Source organism: Epinephelus fuscoguttatus, linkage group LG16, assembly GCF_011397635.1.
Source record: "Epinephelus fuscoguttatus linkage group LG16, E.fuscoguttatus.final_Chr_v1".
Taxonomy (NCBI): domain Eukaryota; kingdom Metazoa; phylum Chordata; class Actinopteri; order Perciformes; family Serranidae; genus Epinephelus; species Epinephelus fuscoguttatus.
In genome coordinates, this window is record NC_064767.1 from 36,404,386 (window position 1) to 36,426,626 (window position 22,241).

Here is a 22,241-nt window from a genome sequence, read left to right on the forward strand (position 1 = left end):
AAGGTTGATGTGACCTTGCGTTGGTCTGATATTTGTGAACATGTGTCAAGAAGGCCTTGAGAAAATTTCCTTAAATTTGGCACAAATGTCAAAGGTCAAGGTTACTGTGACCTCACAAATCATGTTTTTGGCCATAACTCAAGAATTTATTTACCAATTATGACCAAATTTCACACATAAGTCTAAAAGAAAATGATGAAGTGATGACATTTTTTATCCAAAAGGTCAGCTTCACTTTGACATCATAATGTTCTGCAAAAACACTTTTCTGGCAATTACTCAATGCCATAACTCAGAAACAGAAGGGTAGACATTTGGTCAGATATTGAATTGATGACACTAATCTTGGGTGTCCACCTTGAAACGGTGCTGAGTGTATAGATTTTCTGAGCTGCTGGGTTAATGATGTGTGTAAAGCCATGTTTTCACAGACATGGATGTCAACTGTAAGTGCAAGTTGACTGGTTAACAGTCATCCAACCTCAAGTTGGTAATCATAGTTTTTCTGTTAATTCCTTGTCTTTGATTATCTATTTTGAAGACAAGCCTGGCACACTTAACATTGTTTCATTTTTACTTTGAAACTTTTTGTTGGATGTAGAGTTAAAGTGATGCTTCACTGAGATCCATTGTAGCTGAACTGTTAGCTTTAAATGTAAAGACTGGCTTGGCAAAAAAAAGGGTATTATGCCACATCCGAAGAAGCACTTTTACTGTTGTGCGCTTGCTGTCAGATAGTCTGATTAGAATAGGTTTAGAGATGTTTTTGGTTTGACCCCAGTCCATATGCTAATATTTCTGCTGTGTATAAGCTGAGTTGTAGTAAAGCTGCAGTTTTTGATGAGAATTACATTTTGTCAAATGTTATCTATGGGCAAGGGAATATATTTACTTACTAAGCTTTTTGTAAAGAGAGTAGTTTATCTGTGTTTCACCATCCAAAGCCTTGAGGGTTTGGACTTGTAATGTGTGCAATAGAAAATGTACAGCATTAAGGAACTACTGGGTCCAAAGTGGTGCACAGGCTTATGAATAAACACACAAGCTCTTGAATGCAGCATGTTTACACACACTCACAGCATTTTTTGGTTGTTTGCCATGCACAAACTTGCATTCATTTTCCATATATATTGATCCAACAGCAAGTGAGCTGAAGCCCTTGGAAATGGATCCCTCCTCTTTTTTTTATAATTCCCTCATTTGCAAGGTTGGAGAGTGCATAGAGACGTCTTCATTGATTATCATTCCAGTTAGCATGCTGTGGATCAATAATGGAAAATAAGGGGGTTGGTGAATAGGAGACAGGGGAGTGGGCTGAGATCAAGCGGTCATCAACCAGGGTAGATATCTGCTCTGAAACCTGACAACCCAGTTCAAGACAGACAGATCGTAGCAGTTGAAGGTCATTGGTATCCACTTGATGGAGCATTTTCAAGTGCACATCATCCAGCTCCAGTGTGGCTGGGGCCAGCAGGCAGGCCTCCAAGCCCAAGATCGTCATTGTTGGTAATGTAGCGGCTTGAAATGGCGCAGAATGATGCTGGAGGACGTCCTTAGTCTCCTTGAGACAGGCCAAGGCATTAATCGAGCTGTTAATACAGATATATTGAAGGATATATTTTTATGGGTCCAGAATATTCCTTGCTTTTGTCCGACTCTCTTCTAAGTGTCCACCACTGCCAAGATTATGTAAGAGGCTTCGACTGTTGAGGACACTGAGGGGATATCAGGGTAATTCACCAATACATCAGAATTATACTGAATTAGTTGGACATATTAATAGTATTAGAATGTGGTTTTTATTCAAGCTCTTATGGAAGATCAAGCTACCTTTTATATCGTTGAAGTGCGTAGAGTTCACAATGGGTTTTTCTGTTTGGACCATAGTGGGAATTCTGAATATTTTCATCTCATACTTCCATTTCTCCCTGCCTTTTTTTCAATGTGTCAATCTGCTTTAGGTGCTAGTGTCGGTACAGTCCCTCATTCTGGTGGCTGAACCCTACTTCAATGAGCCAGGGTATGAACGCTCCCGCGGGACTCCCAGTGGTACCCAGAGCTCACGGGAATATGATGGCAACATCAGGCAGGCCACCGTCAAATGGGCCATGCTGGAACAGATGCGCAACCCCTCACCATGCTTCAAGGAGGTAAGAAGTGTTTTGTTGTGTTTAAAAGGATGCTTTGATACTAATTCAGACCTTTTAGATGCCATTGTTTGTGGGAACTAAAGTGCTGCACTGGCATGAAACACATACACAGCCATATTCACAGGGCAGCAGAGGCACAGTAACTAACCTGTCCTCGTAGAAACTGCTTAACAGAAGGAAACTGGCTCACCACATGTGATAAGAACATGAAGATGAAAAGCAAGTTTACAAATTCTTTCCAAATCCACATGAACAGGCTAAATCTTTAAGGAACTGAACCTGACTAGGAAACTTTTTGTGAAGCAAAACACAAACAGATCATTTAAGCAAACACTTGCTTGCAAGTCAGTTGGGTGTGTTTGAGTTTATACTTCCTATATTAGACAATGACCCATCATACTAAAACTTGCAAGACAAAAAAAAAGGAGATAAAGTTGGTAAGAATTAGATAAATAGAACAATAAAAATGCATACCAGCAAACATGCAAACTTAGTGCTTGAAAGAAGCCATTTTTATTTTGATCAAATTAGCAAGATTGGCTAATTCTTTGTTTGCTTGTTTGTTTATTTTTCATATTGAATAATTATTGAAGTTTACCAGTGTTGGTTTTTCCCATATACAACAATTCTCTGTCATCTTGATCTGTTGTGGAACATAAAGCATACAGTTTACAGGGGCAAAAGGGAACTGAAGCACAAGTGGGTCAGTCACTTGTTTTTTGGAAGTTGTGCTGTCCTCAGACTAAAAAGCACCCGATTCAGTCTTACACTGCTGGAAGATTCGCAGAGAACCCTGTTTCATGAAGTACACTGTCTTGGAAAATGGTGTTGTCCATATCTCTTCTTAGAAATTGGCAGATATAACAAATCCACCTCAATTTAGATTGGTCTGTTTTGTACACAGGGATTAAAAGAAAAATTAATATCATTAACCTTGGGTCTGAGGTTAACCTGAAATTCAATGTGTTCCTGGGTTTAAATTTCCAAATACTGTATGTGAACTTGCATTCATCAAGAATGTTCAGAAACTTTGAAATCCTGTGTGGCTGATACTCATCATTGTCATGTAGTTCCTGGTACAGCTTAAACTCAGTCTTTTTGGGGGTACAACTCTTTAATGCACCCAAAACCTACCAGTTTTTCAATGATTACAATATTTTTATGATATAAACATGGTATTTGTTGATGAGGAGAGGAAGAAGGATAGAATGCTGCAGAGTTTGAGATGAAGCAAGACAAGGGCATTATCATTAAGCTTGCAGTACATTGTTGTAATTTTAAGAGTAAAAAAGAGTGGTTATTTGTAACATTAAACGTTAAATAATGCTACCAACATTTAGGGCCCACACATGACCTGAACCTGCAGTGCACGTGCAAAAATGGCTTGAACCACAAACATTATCAAAGATGGGACATAGCCACCCCGACGTCACCCATCGTTTTGTGGACCACTGTTTGTAAGCCTGTAGTTTGTCATTTTGGCGGTCGCCATCGTGGTTTTGTGGAGCCAGAAGTGACCATATTCGAATGAGCAGGTGGAGCTATGATGGAGTGACAGGTAGATCTAACTGGGAGTCTGAGGTCACCACTATGGTCTATTTTACTCTAAATGGGACCATAATTAACAAGTATGACTTGCATAAAGTCAGACTTCTTTTTGCAACCACTGAAGTCACCCCCTGCTGGCTGTTAGAAAGAATGCAGGTTTAAGGTACTTCAGCATTAGTTTCACTTTGAAGACCTGGGGATAACCCCTTGTCCTGGACCCATTCAGAATAAATCTTTACCCTGAATGCTGGGCTTGCCCTGAGTTGCAGACCTTTAGCATGGACCCATGTCTTCACTACATGCTACTAACCCTACTTCTAATGAATTCACTGCTTTTGGTTCTTTGCAGAGGCAGCCATTTATATTTTTGATTAGTTTTCACAAGGTTTTTATTTTTCATTCCATTCTCAATGCAGAGTTTCAGTATGATACAGAATCATTTCCATAATATATGTTAGCTACATACCTCTGCCTTTCTTGATATTTTTCCACCAGTTTCAGTCCAGAAACCTAAAGAGAAATGAAAAGCAACCTCTCCTCCCTGAGGGTTGTTGGGGAGCACCGTCAGATAATAAATTCCCCTCTTATTAATTCCTTAGTAGATGACATCGTCTGGAGGTTTGCCTATCCCTCCTTCCCCCCCTCTTCCTCACTATTTTTTGATATAATGTGATCCTTTAAATGGTCCGTGGTAAGACGGATGATTCTGGAGAAGATAACAATCTTTCAGCCTACTCATCCAGAGCAGGTTCATTCAGAAATGTCAAGAAAGAGAAACGTAGGAAGAGGAGCGCGTTGGATGGGGAAAAAATGAAAGGGAGAAGGGGAAAACAGAGAGAGAGAAAGATAGTGATCCAATCCCCTTGACAGGATTACATGAGGAAAAACATGAGAACTGTATGCTGTCATGTGAAGGTTTCTGGAAGGACATGTTGAAGCTTAGATTACTGCTATATTGAGTTATTAAAGCTATCACAATTCAAATAAGAGTTTGGGCTCAACGATTTGAGCAGAAATATTTGTTTTTAAGTCTTCTGACCAATATTTGAATTACTTTCTGTAAAATCATTGCCAGACCTACTGTTGGTGATCAAGGTGGTATTGAATGACATACATTTCTACCAAGCATAATCACAAGTACGTTCCTACATGAAAATTTGTTAAAATTATGCAATTTCTTGTCCTTCATATCCTCCGGGGTTGCTTTCTATCAAATCAATTGGTCAGTGAAAAGTCTAACTACAAATTATCTGAGCTAACTTTGTTTTTTAAACAAAACAAAAAAACGGTAAACATTAAGTTAAAAACAAAACAAACAAAAAACATGATTGCTGTAATTATTTAACAGTACAAGAAAATCATGAAATTATTTATTGGTACCTGCGTTAAGATTCCCACCTGAGGTTCATATGTTGCGTCTGTCAAGTGTAATAACACCATTGACAGCTTTCAACTTAGCTAGTTGAGCTATTGTTAGCCTTCCAATTATTATTTGACAAGCTTCGTCACAGACCTAATCCAGAGGATATCGACTGGTAACCTGTCTGGTTGATAGACCCTGATATGCGCACAAATTTAACAGGGGATTTTGGGATCACTTAGCCATCTACCAACTGTCTGTCATGCTGGACAACCATCAAGCTAGCAGCTAACTAGTTTGTGATGCAACCAGTTAGATTAATAATGTAGAGACATCATTCTGCAAGTCTCTTTTAATAACAAAAAAAGTGACACAGTTTAGACTATTTTTTTCAAATATCAAAATGATGCAAACTGGCATTTCTTTTTTGAGAAAACTATCTTTGGTTGAGATTTACACTGCTTTCACACTTTAACATTTTCATTTTAAAATGCGTAACTATTGCTACGTTTATGTGCCTAGTGTCCACATTACTCTGGTGTTTTGGAACCCTAATATGGAGACCTTTGGAAATGATGACACAGTCCAAAAAAAAAACAAAAAAAAAAACATATCAGTGTGGATGTGGCCAAAGTATCACAGTCATGGGCATGCAGAAGGCAAGAAGTTAATCTTTTAAGTTTGACCATCTTACTGAATTAATGTTAGCTACAGCTTAGCTGCTGACAATTTTATAATAGTGGACAAAGTCAACAGTCGCCTACTAAACTTTAATCCAACTTTTTTACATCTTACTAAGACAATGATAATAATATGATTGTGATTTAACAGTTGCACTCCTCATTTTAAAATAAAACCAATCATTCAGCATTACATAGATTACAGAGAGTACAATCATAGCTATAAGAAATGATGGGGATAATATAGACATAGCAAAAATCTCACTGGGCCCTATTTTTGTGAATCACAGGAAAATATAATGATTTTTGTGTTTCATTTTCCAGCCGTCTAGGAAGCCTCTTGTACTGCCTTTTATTGGATTTTAGAAATATGCACTGCATAACCACACAGCAATGAGGTCACTTTGACAAAAAATAATAGCAGATGTGTTGTTCACTGTGTTGGATGTTCACTGTGTTGGATATGTCAAATTTGTCAAGGAATTGAACAGTACCACAGGGTTTCAGATGCTTTGTAGTTAAGATTTTCTTCAGGATATGAGTAAAATGTTCTGGATGTGAGTATTTGTATGAGTAACATTATTCACCTCATGTATCCATGGCAAGTGCTGCTTGTATTTCTGTGGGATTTGAAGGTGAAATATATAAGTCTATCTGGCCTTTGCACAGCAGGCAGTGCAGGGATTAAAGAAAAAAAAAGAAACGGGTCCATGACATCACCAAGCCATTCTGTGAAATGGACCGTTGGACCGAGAGATATTGAGGGGACTTAGTAGGACATGGCAATGCCACCCGGCTGAGCAATCTCACACATAGGCACACAGAAATTCAATTAAGCTTGGTGAGATACTCCCATGTGCTTTTCTCACCCCTGGCCTTTTAGCACCTTTAAGTCCTCAGCTGAGACAAACATCGACACAGAGAGGAAGACAACCAGCCATGAGCAGTGGATTTAGTAGTCATTGCCTTCCTGCAGATATCCATTTAGACATTTAGACCTCTGCTATTTATTACAGTTCAAGGTTGTGGCTCTCATTTCATTCCTACATTTTCTCAAATGCTTTTGCAAAATGTTTATATGAATGAAACCACAAGGAGAAAAATCCACTGTGAAAACTTGTACAAAATAATGTCACCTAATGTGAGGAGAACATGCCTATGACTATAAATTGTCTCTTAAACAGTATTTCATGGTTTGATAAATTGATTGTATTTCTTTGTGCTTAAAAAGGACACAATAAATAAGTAATAAATTACAGTGCTGTCTGAAGAGGACCAAGCATTCACAAATCAAATACGAAATCTATAGGCAATGACTAACATGATGGCGGCATATTGAATGATTTATAGAGTGAAGTGGATGTCTGCCACAGATACAACATTGTCTCTTTTATAGATTTCTGGAATCAATTCTCAGTGTCATTCACTTTAATTGCTACAATACTACATTTACATCATAAAAATCATATCACATATTTGCCAGATGTTGAAGTTAGATTTTTATCTTGTCTGGCCACATTACACTCTCCCAGTAATCTGCAGGCCTCCCCAGATGTCATGTAGCAAACTTCAAATGAGCTTCTCTGCGACAATATGACATGCCATATTTAGAAGAGAAATGGCTTTGCATATGACACTAAAGCTGGGTTCACACTGGACACGGAAGTGCCACAAAGCACATTGATTTTCTGTAGAGCGCTGCTTGCTTCTTTTCAACTCCCATGTTAACTAGTTGGGTTGTTCACAGAGGATGCCTCGCGGCCTGAGCCTTACAGCCAAGTTGCCTTTGGCAGCAATAGATTACGTGTCTAGTCTATTTTTGCCACAAGCTGCAGTCAAATAGGGCAAGAAAACACTGATAATCTATTATGAAGGATGTTAAAGATATATCAGATATGGTATAAATGATCTGGTTATAATAAATTATAGAATATGCATTCCATGTTTACTTATTCCACATATTTGTCAGCTGTGCCTAAACAGAGAGCAAAAGAGACAAGTACACACACACACACACACACACACACACATACACACACACACAGCTCTACATGTGAGTAGAAGAGATACGAGGAGCAGAATATCTTGCTGACTGGCACAGAGAAATGTGCTTCTGGAATGAAAGGCCAGGCAACTGCTCAGGACTGCTTGGGCAACGGTTGACATATCAGGTTGCTTCGGCATCCAGTGCAAACATGGCATAAAAATACCATATCGAACCCGTCTTGCCAATAGTGTAGTTATCTTTGGGCCTGATTCATAAAACGTCTGCTTTATAATCTAGCACTCTTTATTTCACTTTTGAGGATATCATCTGCATCTCCCCTTACTTTCTCATCTTGTTGATATACTAGTGGGTCTTGTTAGCCTGGGATCTAGACATATTTGTAAGCTCATGTTTTATTTGCTCTGACAGATGTGCCTGATCCCCATCCCTTTCAGATTTCCACCCGATCTGGCCTGCTTTAGGCCAAACAAAACCTCTTATTTAATATGGATTTGGTTTGATACCATGACTGACAACTTGCAAAACCTCACACAGCCATTTTCTTTCCCTGAGAGTTTCTTCTGTTTAATTTACAACAATCTAATTAGCTACACCAGTCTCCATCATGCTTGTTGTCATTTTTTGTTGCTATTTTTCATGGATATAGCAAGGTAGATAGCTAGCCGTGTAGGATATGCCATGAATGAGCTTAAGACCAGACCTATTTACATCATTAAACATTTAAAGATGTGACCTGTGATTCAGAAGTCAGGAACGGGCTGCAAATATCTGCTGTCCTTGGTGCTGAAGATGCAGCAATGTCTGCTGACGCGGTGGTCCCCACTGCAGCTTAGCTGATGTGTCTCGAGACTGACACTGTCAAGTCTCTCACTTGCCTAAGCACATCCTGAGGCAGCATCTTTTGCACTTTGAATCTTGACACACGTGGCAGTTTTATGAGTAAGCATGAGAGGGATCCTCTCAGTGACTGGTCTTGATGGTTGAGTGCTGATATGCACCATCTCTGCAGGTCTCCATTCTTTGGCTCTCAGCATTATCTCTGTTTGAAAACCCAGTATGTCATTATATGTATGGTTCCCTTCCACTGTCCCTCTAGGTCTTTGGAGGCTCTCTTCCAGAATGACTGAAAATCAATGGAGTTGCTCAGCTTGTCCTAGAGGATGTCCTCCACGTGAACCAACTGGCCTCTATCTTGTAGTTGTCTGATTTTGTTGTACAGCTTCATCAGAAGCCTCCATATCAACCTTTGCTGTTCCAGCTGGTCTCTCACTCTTGATGAATAACAGCAGACTCTTTGCTGGCAACAGCTTCACTGTTCTTCACCGCATACACATTGTTTCTGCTATCAGTTGTTTAGTTTTTCACTGTCTGCAGTTTCCAATGTCATGAATGAACTCCTGAAGGTGCTCAGAAAAAAAGGATCTTCAAAACAGTTGGAAGCTCTTGGGCAGGCTAGTAAGTGGACATTGAATGTGGTTGTTTTGTCCAACACTGTTAAACTGTGAGGTGTAATGAAAATATTGCTTTAATCAAAATCGATTGATTTATTGACTTGAGTAATATTTACGCCTCTGCGCCAGAGATAGACGTGGCTGGAATCATGATCTTTTTTGGGATGTTTGTCCTATTCCTGTGAATGCGATATCTCAAGAATGCCTCAAGAGGATTTTTTTTTTTTTTTTTTTTTGTTAAATTTGGCACAAACATCCACTTAGACTCGATGATGAACTGATTAACTTTTGGTGGTTAAAGGTCAAGGTTGCTGTGACCTTGTGTCTGGCTCATTCTCTAAAATGTGATATCTCAAGAACACCTTGAGGGGATTTCTTCAAATTTGGCACAAATATCCAAGTGGACTCAAAGATGAGTGTTGATGTTCAAAGGTCAAGTTCACTGTAACCTAAAATCAAGAATTCATAAGGCACAATTTTACACAAATATGTAATAGAATAAAACAAAGTGATGGCATTTTATATCCAACAGGTCAGCTTCAATTTGTCATAATAATGATCTGCAAAAACACTTTTTTGGCAATTATTCAATGTCATAACTCAAAAACAGAAGGAGAAATATTTGGCCGGTTACGGAATTGGTGACACTAATCCCATCTTGAATAGGATTATTATCAAGACTCATATGCATCCACATTGTTGTCCCATGGGGCCATGCTGCCGATGGTGCTACTTTTTTTTTTTAAGTTCATTTGAGCATTGGATTAGTGGGATCCTATTGCATAGATAAGATTTTATTTTTGATGGGTGTGTGTGAGAATCCAGTGTTTCCACGTGCTATTTATAGAGAGAGAGCTACAGAGTGGAGTACAGGCTTGAATTATGCAGGAGCAGATTGTCAGGTGGAATTAAGGACAATGGGTCGCATGTTAAAATATGGATCATTGTGTGTGTGAGAGATAGAGAGAACGAGAGTACACTTGTAAATGTGCATGTTTGAGGTAAGGAAGGACCTCACTGTGTGTATGATGTTAGCAAGCTGTATGTTTGTGTGTTTGAGTGCAGAGCCAGCATTGTCATATTTACGTCTGAACTGAAGTGTAAAAAGGCCTTCGGAACCACTGACAAGTTGACATCCTTAACTAGCTTCACATCATCTCAGGCAAATAGCACCAATACTGTTTCTGCTCATGGTTCAGTACCATAAGGTGAGGGTCAGTGTCATAGACCAGAACATCAGATTCATAGCTGTGAGGAAGAGGGAGTGGGGGGTAGCATTGGAGGTTGAACCTACTTCCATATATTCTTCGGCTGACGTCTGGAGGCCATGCTCATATGGATTGAGAGCTGCACTCAGTGAACCTTCCACTGCTGCACAGAACAAGGAAATATGTGCAGTAGCACCTTCAGTCACACACAAAATCCTTCCCATTCACTGCGTACAGTATCACATAGTAACACTCTAACACGCAGCACAAAGTGGTAGGAGGCTGTCCTGACAGGGAATTGGATTGCTCCTATGAGTTCTTTCTATGGCTGCATTATTGATTGGTTTTAGTGAGACATCTCTGTCTTGCTATAACCAAGCAGTTAGACTCATGTGTTACCTTTTCTTTAAGAGTATATGTGTTTGCCTATATGTGTGTATCAAGTTGCAATGGGGGAAGTAGTTTCCTGGGTGCTGGCAGCTCAGCAGATATAATAGTGCTAACTAGTGCTAATACAGCTAACTAGTGGTGGTCTGGAAAGACTTTCCAGCCATCGTCATAGAAAAAAAACATTCTCCAGCATCAACACCTTAATTACAGAGTCTGATTACCTTTGCCTGTAGCCTGGCAAAACCCAGGACTCCATCTACAGCTGGGAGGTATAAATGTATGGTAATAAAACCAAATAAAAAAGTTTGGTATAGTGGTGCTGTACATTGCTACCTGAACTTTAACTGTTAACATCTGCACTATACAGCACTGTACATATTACATGTGACTTCCAATAATACTTCAGCTTTTGTTTTTTTATATTGTCACAGACAAACCAGGGACATTAAGGGGATTATTTTAAAGCTAGGTAAAGTTTGACATTTGTAATACCACTGCCAATATGATGAGATCTAATACTGAAAACAAGTGATACATTTTTTACCTTCCTGTGAGGAAGTAGCATATTAATGTCTCCTCAACAGCAACAGCCCTGACTTGAGGCATCATGTTTATCAGGTGATCTGTGTGTCCCATTCATTTGAATGTGATATCTCAAGAATGCCTTGAAGGAATTTCTCAAATTTGGCATGAACATCCATTATACTCATGTATACTGATTAGTTTGGTGGTCAAAGGTCTCTGACCTTACAAAACATGTTTTTGGCCACAAATCAGGAACTTATACTCTAATGTCTACTAGAATAAAAAGATGAAGTGGTGGCACTCTATATCCAGAAAATTGAGGGTCAATTTCACTTTGACATCATATTGCTTTTGGGTTTTTTTTTTGTTTGTTTTTTTTTAACCATGATTCAATGCCATAGCTCAGGAACAGAAGGGGAGACATTTGGTCAGATGGTGAATTGGTGACACTAATCTTGGCTTTCTACCTTAACACTGCTGATTGTATATATCTTCTGTGCTGTTGGGTTGAAGATGTGTGTGAAAAATCTACGTTTTAGAATATGTAGCTTCTTTGCAACAACATCCATATTTGAAATACTGTCTACTGTCATGGCTACAACTTTGTTGTCTATTCTCTTCTCCTGGAAGTCCACCACAAGTTCATTGTTTTTGCTGATATTGAGCTTCAAGTGACTGTTGTTGCACCAAATGATGAAGGTCTCTATCAGTCCTCTGTACTTCAGTGTAAAAGCTGTCAATCAGTTACGACAGTATGGAATCATACATCAATATAGTGACAACTACGATTTGGACCAAAATTTCACTTTATACTTTTTCAGTAAATTCATTCAAGGTCTTCACTATTACATGAGTCTGGACAGACATGAATGTAAATGCTTTGTGAACGCATACAACCGCTGTATTTCCAGTTTTTCTGCAAAACAAAATACATTTTTTCAAATGCATTACTGTTTAATTTAAGCTTAAAAGAATTCAAATAACTTAGCATACTCTCCACTATTGAGAAAGGCTGCAAGAATTCACCATAAATTGCTGGGCATTTGGCACTTGTAGAGAGAGAAAGGTTGGTTGGTCCTGACCCCAAACAATTATACCAGTACAGCTAGCATAGAGATACCAAGAGAGGAATCAGTCTTAAAAATAAAAGTTTTTAGTCTCACTGGTGTTGTGGCTCTGGGGATAAAACTCCGACCAATCATTGCATTCGGACTGAATGCATTGATTGGTCAGAGTTTTCTCCTGTCCTGTCTGTCTTCCCCACGTGGAGGTCTCCAACTGAAGTAACTGCTCGCTTTGAAAGGATATGTCATGCAGATTGCTGTTTCAGTGAGGTGGCGGGATATTGTACCAAATAGATGACAGTTTGTTGAGAATAAGCTGTGCTTCAGTTTGTGCTATAAACCTGTTTTACTTTGCTGATGATGTAGTTTTGCATCATGGGAGTCTGTGCTGTGGTCATCAGAGTTGGAAATATTTATACTCCAGTATGGGAGTAGGTCAGGGCTGTGGTCAGTGTTAGTCGGACAGGGACCTGAGGCCTCGGCACTCCACTGATGGAACACAGAAAACTAAGAATAAGGAACTTGTTAATGGCTGCACGGTTTACTCTTGCCCTTGACCCTTTATGTGTTGAGCGTTTGCACACATCTATTCCTCGGCTTCTCCTCCTCCCTCAGTTGCCCTGTGGAATAATGAGTGGACAGCATTACCTCAAAGGTCACTGGGTTTATCTGCCAGCCAGGGCTCTCCATCAGAGAACCTTGTCTCTGACTGCACATATGAGCTGAATGTACTTGTGTGTACATTTCTCTATGTACCTGTGTGTGTGTGTGTGTGTGTGTGTGTGTGTGTGTGTGTGTGTGTGTGTGTGTGTAAAAACATGTATTTTCTGAAAGGTCATTTGTCAACAGTCTCATCCTTTGCTTTATGATCAGAGATGGTTTGCATATAGAGCTTCTGTCCAGAGCTGTGATTGATGGTAATGTCCAAATACCAAAAGTTAAATGGCTGCTTGCCCTCGCGACATATTTCCTCAGGGAAAACAACCCCTTTAAACCACATATCTTAACATATCTATGCATAATGTCAGGCATGTGCTTCTGTCTTTATGTTTCTTATCATGGGTTGTATGTGGACTCTGTGTTTCGATTCATGTACCTTGTCTCGTTCTCCAGAAAGCATGAGCAACAGCCGATCTGGCCATGTTTACCACACATCTGTGACCTTGAAACATTTCCCCTAGCTGGAGACCCACCTCACTGAATGTAACTTAGGGAGCAGAGGGAGTGGGGGGTTGGGTGGGAGGAACAATAGACAGAGGAAGAGAGATGGGAAGTCGCGACAAAGATGGAATGAAAATGAAGAGAGCAGAGGGAGATGTACTGTAGAAGGAAGGGAGAGATTAAAGCGGTCCTCAAACCCTCTCTGCTTCCTCTTTGCCTCTCCTCTACTGGTAAACTGCAAATCAGCAGACACCATAATAACTAATCCACTCCCTCCACCAGCAGAGCAGCAACTACAGACACATCCACTACAGCGCTCACTGCATACTGATGGCCTGGCCCTGGCGACTGTTGCTAGGAAGTCGACTGAAGGGGCAGGACGGCAGGGGACTTGGGTGTAGATGATTGACACCAGCTTTCGAGCAGAGTGTCGTACATATGATGTCAGAGAGTGACTTAAGCACCCTTGATAACAAACAGCCCCTCAGTAATGAAGAGGATGAAGAGAGAAGTTGATTGTGTTGATTATTCTCATTGTAAAAGAGGAATTTGTATGCTATGTGTGGCATCTATTTCATTAGATCCATTGTAGAGGGAGCAGATAGACTCATCAGAGAGGCACTGATCACAGACATGAAGCCACATTTTCTGTGACTGCCCAATAATCAGCAAGGTTCCTCAACATGTTTTCACATTTATGGTATACAGATAAAAATCTGGATTAACATCTGCCAGTATGTAAGCATTTTGAAACTATAACTGTGATATCATGGAGGTTTGGTGGAGTTTTTATACAGCAAATAATACCAAAGACTGGTGAAAGTTTATCCTGTGGAGGAACAGGGTGACCATGCTACACACATCAGCAGTGTTACATCATTTGACATCCTCCCCATCAAACACATCATATAGATAGAAAACATTGTCATGGTTGAGTAGATGTAAGTGCCGATCCTAAAACAGCTACTTGCTTAAGAGTTGATAGGGGTTGATATTGGGAAGTGGATTTGCATTTCGTAGGATAGCGAAGGAATGACCCACCGTACACCCCTTATGATTGGCTATTTGGCTTACTTGTCGCCTTTGATGGTTGTATTGGTTAGGTTTAGGGCAAGAGTAGTACCATTGTTTAGGGTTAAGGTAAGAGTGTCAGGGGAAGCCAAACAGAGGCAGAATAAGGCGGGCCTAGAAAATGTAAATTTGGAAAGAGGGAATATGTCAAAGCCAGATGAGTTTACGTGTGTCCAGATGCTGCAGGTATACAGGCTTACAAAGAAAACAATGAATGTTGGTGTTCTGATGCTTGTCACATGTATGTGTGTCACTCTTAAAAGTCTAAATCTATGCCGGTGGCTCTGCAAGGCTGTTTTTATGCACAACAATGCTTTAAGCTAAAATCATCGGCATCTTCACCACCACCATGTTAGCACGCTAGCATTTGCTCATTAGCACTAAACACAAAGGAAAAAAAAACAGAGGAGCACCAGAGTTATTACATTTTATCCTAAGGAGAACCTGAATGTCTGAACTGCATTTCATGGCAAGCCATCCAGAGGTTGTTGAGATATTTCAGTGGAACATTCTGACCTGAATTCTGAAAAAGTCTGGGATCAAAGACAGTAGAATCCATTTTCTGATCATCATGGATATCTATACTAAATTTAATGGCAATTTATCAAATAGTTCTTGTGAATTTAGTCTGGACCAAAGTGGTGGACCAACGGACAGACACATTTGACCACTGAAATGTTTCTGCAGTGTGTATTCGCTAGGGGTGGGGTAAAAATCGATTCTTAGATGCATCGCGATGCGGAAGTGGAGAATTCGGCATTGATTCACAAATGTCTATAATCGGTTATGCAAATGTTTGTTCACTTGTGAGGTGCCTGGAGATTCCCACCCTTAGTGTTCATCATCACTGATGTACTAACCATACCAACATTGTGTTAGTGTAGCAACTTAGACTCTGACTAATCTCAAAACTTGCCAGAAACTTGTTCATGAAGTGGACTCACAAAGCCTTTGGACGAGCACTAATTATGTGCACAAATTGAAACCTTTCAGTAGCAGCATCATCATCACCTCTTTTTCTGATTTCACACTACCTTGTGCAGATTTGTCTTTATTTGTGCAACAACACAGTTTCATACACCAGTTCTGTCTCATATCTTCGCTGTAAATTTGACCCATACTGCATAAAATAAGCTGTAAGTAAATAAGCTGCAAATTACAGGCTTGTCAGGCTATAAATGTTACAAACGCACTGCAAAAGACTATAGAGATGTTGCCTGTATTAACTTTATGGATATGTATCTTTATGTTTATACAGCATAGAAGAATGCCTTTGTTCTGTTGCCCTGTTGGTGAACACTGTTGTGTCATGTGTTTGCAGGTTATCCATAAACATTTCTACCTGAAGCGAACAGAGATCATGTCTCAGTGTGAGGAATGGATTGCTGACATCCAGCAGTACAGCAGCGACAAGAGGGTCGGTCGCACCATGTCTCATCACGCTGCTGCACTAAAGGTAATGTCATTATATGTACTCAATATATTGATAATGCACAACAGTCAGTATTATGAAGTCTCTTACAGGATTTCTGGGCCATTTTGGGGATTGTTTCAGTCTGAAAGATCTAATATCACAGTAGACTCTCTAAAACATTGTGATGTATGTCATGATGTTTCTAAGTGCATTTTTGCAATGAAACTCTTGGGGCAAGTGAAAATGCAGATGATCAGCTGTTGATGCCTACAATGCAGCACTGAAGGGACAGTCTTCACGAACCGCTCTGCTCCTGCTCAACATGATCTCATCCGTACTCCTAATGCTTTGGTTCTTGGGCCTAAGCCCTGTGGCAGTGGTTAACATCAGACACAGAGCCGTTAATCTCATATCAACATCAAAACTGCACGGCTCTGTTTTTAAAGGCGCTGTATGTAAGAATGTGGCCAAAATGGTTACTGCACTGAAATTCAAAATACTGCCGCTGAGTCGTGTCCGCCCCCCCTCCCCTACAGATTCGAGGTTGCTGGACAGCAGCACGCTGGAGACTGATTTGTTTGCCCACGGGCAGCTGCCGTGGCAGGGCCGCGTCACCGCGTCCTTGATCTTCAGTTTTCCAGCGGACCATTCGAGCAAGTCCGGCTTCTCTGCTGCTAACACTGCTGCCAGGATACAGCTGAGGAGAAGCCGGCTGCTAATGCTATGTACCGGGACACTGCTAATGCTGGTTGCCGTGCTGCTGTAGCTCAGTCGTAACTGTAACTGATGCTGAGACTCTACTGACTGTGTGACTGGTAGACGGCGGTGGGTGGCGCAACAGGCCAAAACACAAATTCAAAACATAAACATGATTTGCGGACCGTAAAATTTTTTTTAAAATGCGAATATTCTGGCTGTACTATTGTTGTCGGTGAGATCAGTATGTTTTATGAACATTATTCCTTAGTCTCTGTGACATATTAGGAGGATTTTACGACTATTTGCTTTAGATTTCTTACATTTAGCTCCTTTAAAGCCATGAACCAATGGGTAGCTCCGGTCCTGCAAGGTGAGAGCGAATCAATAGGCTGCATGCAACTCTACAGCAAAATAATGAGATTTTAGATTGCAACCTAATTGAGGGACTGATTATGGAATCTTAACCCACATTTCCACTTGTGTGCCTTTGCATGAATCTCTCACACATTCAGTCTGACTTTACTCTGCTAAATGAACCCAGGTGTACTGTCTCTGTACTGTGTAAGAAATGAGGTTGATGCAGGAACCAGACTGTAAACACAATTTGTGTTTGAGCCCTGGTGTCCTGCTAATTAACAGCAAACTGGCTGCAGCGGACAGCGGGCTCTCGACAGGCCACCTTGTGTCATGTCCCCAGTCGACTTTTCTCTGAGACACACACAGGAACTCATAATATACACAGAGACACACACTCTAACACAATACCCACCACCCACAAACTGTGTGTCTCCAGTCTCTGTGGCAGCTCTCATCTCTTCTCCCTCTGGCGGTAAATAAGCACAACTACCCCACTGTAAGTAATCCAGCTCCACTAATAGCAGCCAGCTCCTGTCCCACAGCTGCAGGCCAATGGAGACAAAACTCTGGATTCTAGCTCCTTAGCTTTAATGTTTGGAAATGAAAAAATGTTGCTCTGTCCTCATCCTGGATGTTCTTCTATTTGTGCTTTGTGTCAGCTCCAGAAGTTGAAGGGTTAAGGGCGTAGGAGACGATGAAAACTTAGGAGGAGCCCATGATTAAGGAGGGGAGACACATGTTTTTGTTGTGTATTATCTCATCTCTTGAGGATCGGTCTGGTGATGTTGTATATTTTTCTTATGGTCAACAAATTCCATGAAAAGAAAATGTACCGTACTAATCAGTATTGTGTGTATATCAAAAGCCTGATGTTATTCCTCTGTGTCACAGAGCTACATTATTGTCCAGAAACTATTAACAAGACTAATGCCCCCTTCAGACAGACACTGACAGGGGTCAATTACTTGTCAGTCAACCTTCACAACCTCCTGACCCAGGTGGGACACTGCTCAGAGGCTCCCCAGCTTTTGTGAACCTAATCATGAAGAGGAAAAGAGAGAAGGAACACAGAAAGGGAGAGCAGAGAGAAAAATGTAATGTTCGTTATACATATGTCTGCTGACTGAAAGGGTATAAGAGTCCACAGCCATGCCAGCGGCTGCACTAATGGTGCGTTCGTTTTGTACTCAGAGGTCGGGGGTCGGAAGTGGGAATGGAGTATAGACAGCTTCATAACCATCATGCACTCCAACTGATGAACGCCGCAGATATGGCTGACCTAATGTAAAACAAATAAGATAAAATTGCTATAAACAGTACTTGAGCAGAGTGTTCCCAGCAAGCATTTTTTGGTTTAAAAAACGTCTAATAGCCGTCTACATGAAGACCTGACGTCTAGGCTAAATCACGGCTGAATTTGGGCTGTCAGTGAAAATTTGGTAGACGTCTAACCATAGCCAAAGTGTAGACATCTTCAATTATACGGCTATGTAGAGACCATGTCCAAAAAATGGAGATAAACATATTTTAATTACTGTTGACTCTCCATACGTGATTGAATATCATACCGCACGCCATCTGCAATGGCGAAAATTAGATTTATTCAATTTCAAAATTAAATCGGCTAGATTTGGGTTACATGCAGCTAGACTAAATCGGAGCTAAATATAGCCAATACGTTTAAATCACGACTATTGCTTGCTGGGTTTACTCACTATGTAGGTGACCGGCAGCCATCTTGAATTTGTAAGTCGAGGTTGATGCGGTTGCTCCGAGTTTCCAAGTTGGAAATCCGATCTCAGGGTGCGTTCGAGTTTAAACTGCCAGAGGAGCAGCTGAATGAGTTCCCTATGAGCAGTAGGTTGCTAAAATAGTCTGAGAGGTCCGGGGCTGTTCATAAAACATTCAGGACACCACAGTTCATTCCACACTACTGAAGCTGCTCCTCTTTTTGGAACAACCTCAGAATCTATAATAGATTTCGCTTTCAGCAATGCTTGTTGTTGCCGTAGGTAACGGTGTTATGTCAGTATATCAACAAGTCCTAATATTGCGATTATGATTATAACTATCAATGTGAACGAGATGTTATGGCACAGCCCTCATTGATAGTTATGCAGGTTTCTAGTAAAAAATATATGTACATATATTTTGATGGCCAGAGGTAAAGGTCACTCTGACCTTGTCTGTCTCATTCTTTTGGATGCAATAGCTCAGAAACTCCTTGAGGAAATTTTTCCAATTTTGGCACAAACATTCACTTGGACTAAAAGATGGGCTGATTAGTATTTGGTGGTCAAAGGTCAAGATCACTGTGACCACGTTTTCATCCACAACTCAGGAATTCATACATTAATTACAACAAAATTTCACACAAATATTGAATAGAATAAAGTGATGAAGTGATGACATGTAATATCCAAAAGGTCAGCTTTACTGTGACATCATAATGTTTTGATAAAAACACTTTGTTGGCTGTTGTTCAGTGTCATATCTTAGGAACAGAGGTGGAGACTTTTGGTCAGATACTAAATTAGTGACACTTATCTTGGGTGTCCACCTTGAAACTGTGCTGATTCTATAGATTGTCTGAGCTGCTGGGGGGAAGAAATGTGTGAAGCATCTGTGTTTTCACAGATACGGATGTAAACTGTAACTGCAACTTGATGGGTTCACAGAGGCATACAACCATGATGCCATAATTCTAGATAGATGTAACTTGTTATTTATGAAATGTTTTAAAAGATCTCCATCTGCAGTAGGAACCAGTGGGCTTCTGACTGAGAGCCGTAGACAAAGTAGAAATGTCAGTGTATCAAGAGATGGACTTACAAATTGTTGGTTTTGGTCTTTTCATGAAATTTGTTGACAATAAGATAAATATAGAATAGCTCCAGACTTATCATTTAACAGCTAGGTTGGCCATGTTACTCTAGAAATGTGATATATTCCATTAATGTTTTATTTAATGTTAAGCCTGACCATGTTTGTGTGTGTGTTGCAGAGACACACGGCTCAGCTCAGAGAGGAGCTCCTGAAGCTGCCCTGTCCCGACGGTCTGGAGCCCGACGGCGATGAGTTCTCAGAACGGAGCGCCGCCCTCATCCTCAAAGAGCTGCCCAGTCAGGATGCAGAAAAACCCAGTGGCAGTCAGGACAGCCACTGCAGTGAGGGCCAACTATGAGTCCCCACCCTCCCGCCCCCTCCCTCCCCAGCATCTCCGAACCCTCCCCCGTCCTCCCTCCTCCTTCTGATGATTATTACTCTCGTAAAGACTCGATGGCTTCAGAGCACAAGCCACCACTTTGTCAATATTTGTATGTAAAGATCTAATAGCAAAATAGCAGGGGATGTGGGGAACGCGATGAGATGAACTATGAAGTATGCTACGCCCTTATTGAAAACAGTCGACAAAAACTTTTATTTACCTGTAAAAGAGTGTAAACATTTTGTGCTTTTTCCAATTGTGAAATAACCACTGATTGGTATGTTATTAAACTTGTTTATGTATACTGGCAGAGAAAAAAATACAGATTATATAAGGGAAACTACCTTTAGAGAAGAATGTTTACTGAATGTTAATTTCCTCTTTTTTTTTCTTTTTGACTGTTAGAGCGAGAACAGTTGTAACCAAGGATATTGGTCATTCTTTAAGGATACTATTTAAAATATGAGAGAAAAAGAAACCCACGTAAGAGAATCTGAGATAAAAAGCCCCTCTGGTCATCCATTGCTTCATTTGATTTCTCCAGGATCATATCCACAATAAAGGCTGAGATGGACATTCTTAAATGCTATGTTATCCCTTTTACAGGCTCCAAATTAAAAAGCACCATGCTCTGGATAAACATTTGTTGCCTCTCAGAACTTCTCCATCGACATGACTGTAGATCGTAAGACTGTGTGTCAGAGCCACATGGGAAATGTATTTTGAAGGCTTGTGCATGTGTATGTGTTTTCTGTGCGTGTGCAACAATCCCCAGTGAGATACAAAGCTGTGATGTGCCTTTGATCTACACCATACCACCAAATACTCCAACAGAGTACCTTTACTGATTTCTTTGCTATTTCTACAAAATTAATAATTCTGCTCCATCTGACATAAAAAAAATTGCTTTGATCTTTTTTATTATGTTGAATTCCAGTGAACAAAAAAATGCACTTTCTATTTTACTCACTCCTTAGAACAGTCACATACTCCTTTTGCTAGGACATTAAATGGAGCTTGAAAGTAATGCATTGATTGTGCGAATGCTTCTTTCTGCATTTGACAGGACATCAGCCGTGTTGCCTCAACGACAGAGAGAGACAGCAAGTCCTGGAGAGACAGTGACACTGAACATCCGAGCAAAGATGTCAGTCTGGAAACAAGTTGTCACAATAATGATGACTTGTTCGTGTTATGTGTCAAAGTGCAATACATTGTTTATACTCTGATTATTGGTCAAGAGGTTGAAAGAAGAAAAAAAAAACCTTATGTGATATCCATCTGTCACTGTCAGTACATTTAAGTTTTTCTATGAAAGTATTGGGATTCATTTTTTGGCTATATCATCTGCCTTTTCTACTGTGTCAGAAAGAGTTCAAACTTGGGGCGTTGGTAGCGTAGTGGATAGTGCCTGCGCCCCACATACAGAGGTGATGCCTCACTGCAGCAGTCGCATGCTCGACTCCGGCTCGCAACCATTTGCTGCATGTGATGCCCCCACTCTCTCTCACTCCCCCATTTCACTCTCTCCTGTCAATTAAAGGCAGAAGCCCCAAAAAAAAAGTTCAAACTTAATTATACCCCCACTCTGGCAATAGCCGTGGCAGGAGGCGTTTGTTTTGGGGTTTACAGTATGTATGCAATATCCCAAGAATGACTGAGGAGATTTGCTTCAAATTTGACACAAATGTCCATTTTGTCTCAAGGATGAACTGATTAGATTTTGGTGGTCAAAGGTCAAGGTCACTGTGACCTTGTCCATCACATTTTCGTGAACCCCGGTATTTCAAGAACACCTTGAGGGAATTTCTTAAAATTTGGCACAAACGTTCACTTGGACCCAAGGATGAACTGATAAGATTTTGGTGGTCAAATACACTTTGACCTCACAACATGTTTTGGCCACAATTTCATACATTGATTATGACAAAATTTCAAACAAATATC

The 22,241-nt window shown here is 40.4% G+C and overlaps 1 protein-coding gene across 7 annotated transcripts in view; it reads left to right on the forward strand.

Moving 5' to 3' along the window:
- birc6 (baculoviral IAP repeat containing 6) overlaps positions 1-21,321 on the forward strand; it is a 143,689-nt gene extending 122,368 nt beyond the window's left edge. For all 7 annotated transcript variants that reach the window (XM_049601143.1, XM_049601146.1, XM_049601149.1 and 4 more), the window contains exons 71-73: positions 1,962-2,150; positions 15,938-16,072; positions 20,091-21,321. In XM_049601143.1, coding sequence (XP_049457100.1) covers positions 1,962-2,150; positions 15,938-16,072; positions 20,091-20,270 — 504 coding nt within the window. In that variant the 3' untranslated portion in view covers positions 20,271-21,321. The remainder of the gene's footprint in view (positions 1-1,961; positions 2,151-15,937; positions 16,073-20,090) is intronic.
- The last annotated feature ends 920 nt before the right edge of the window (positions 21,322-22,241 follow it).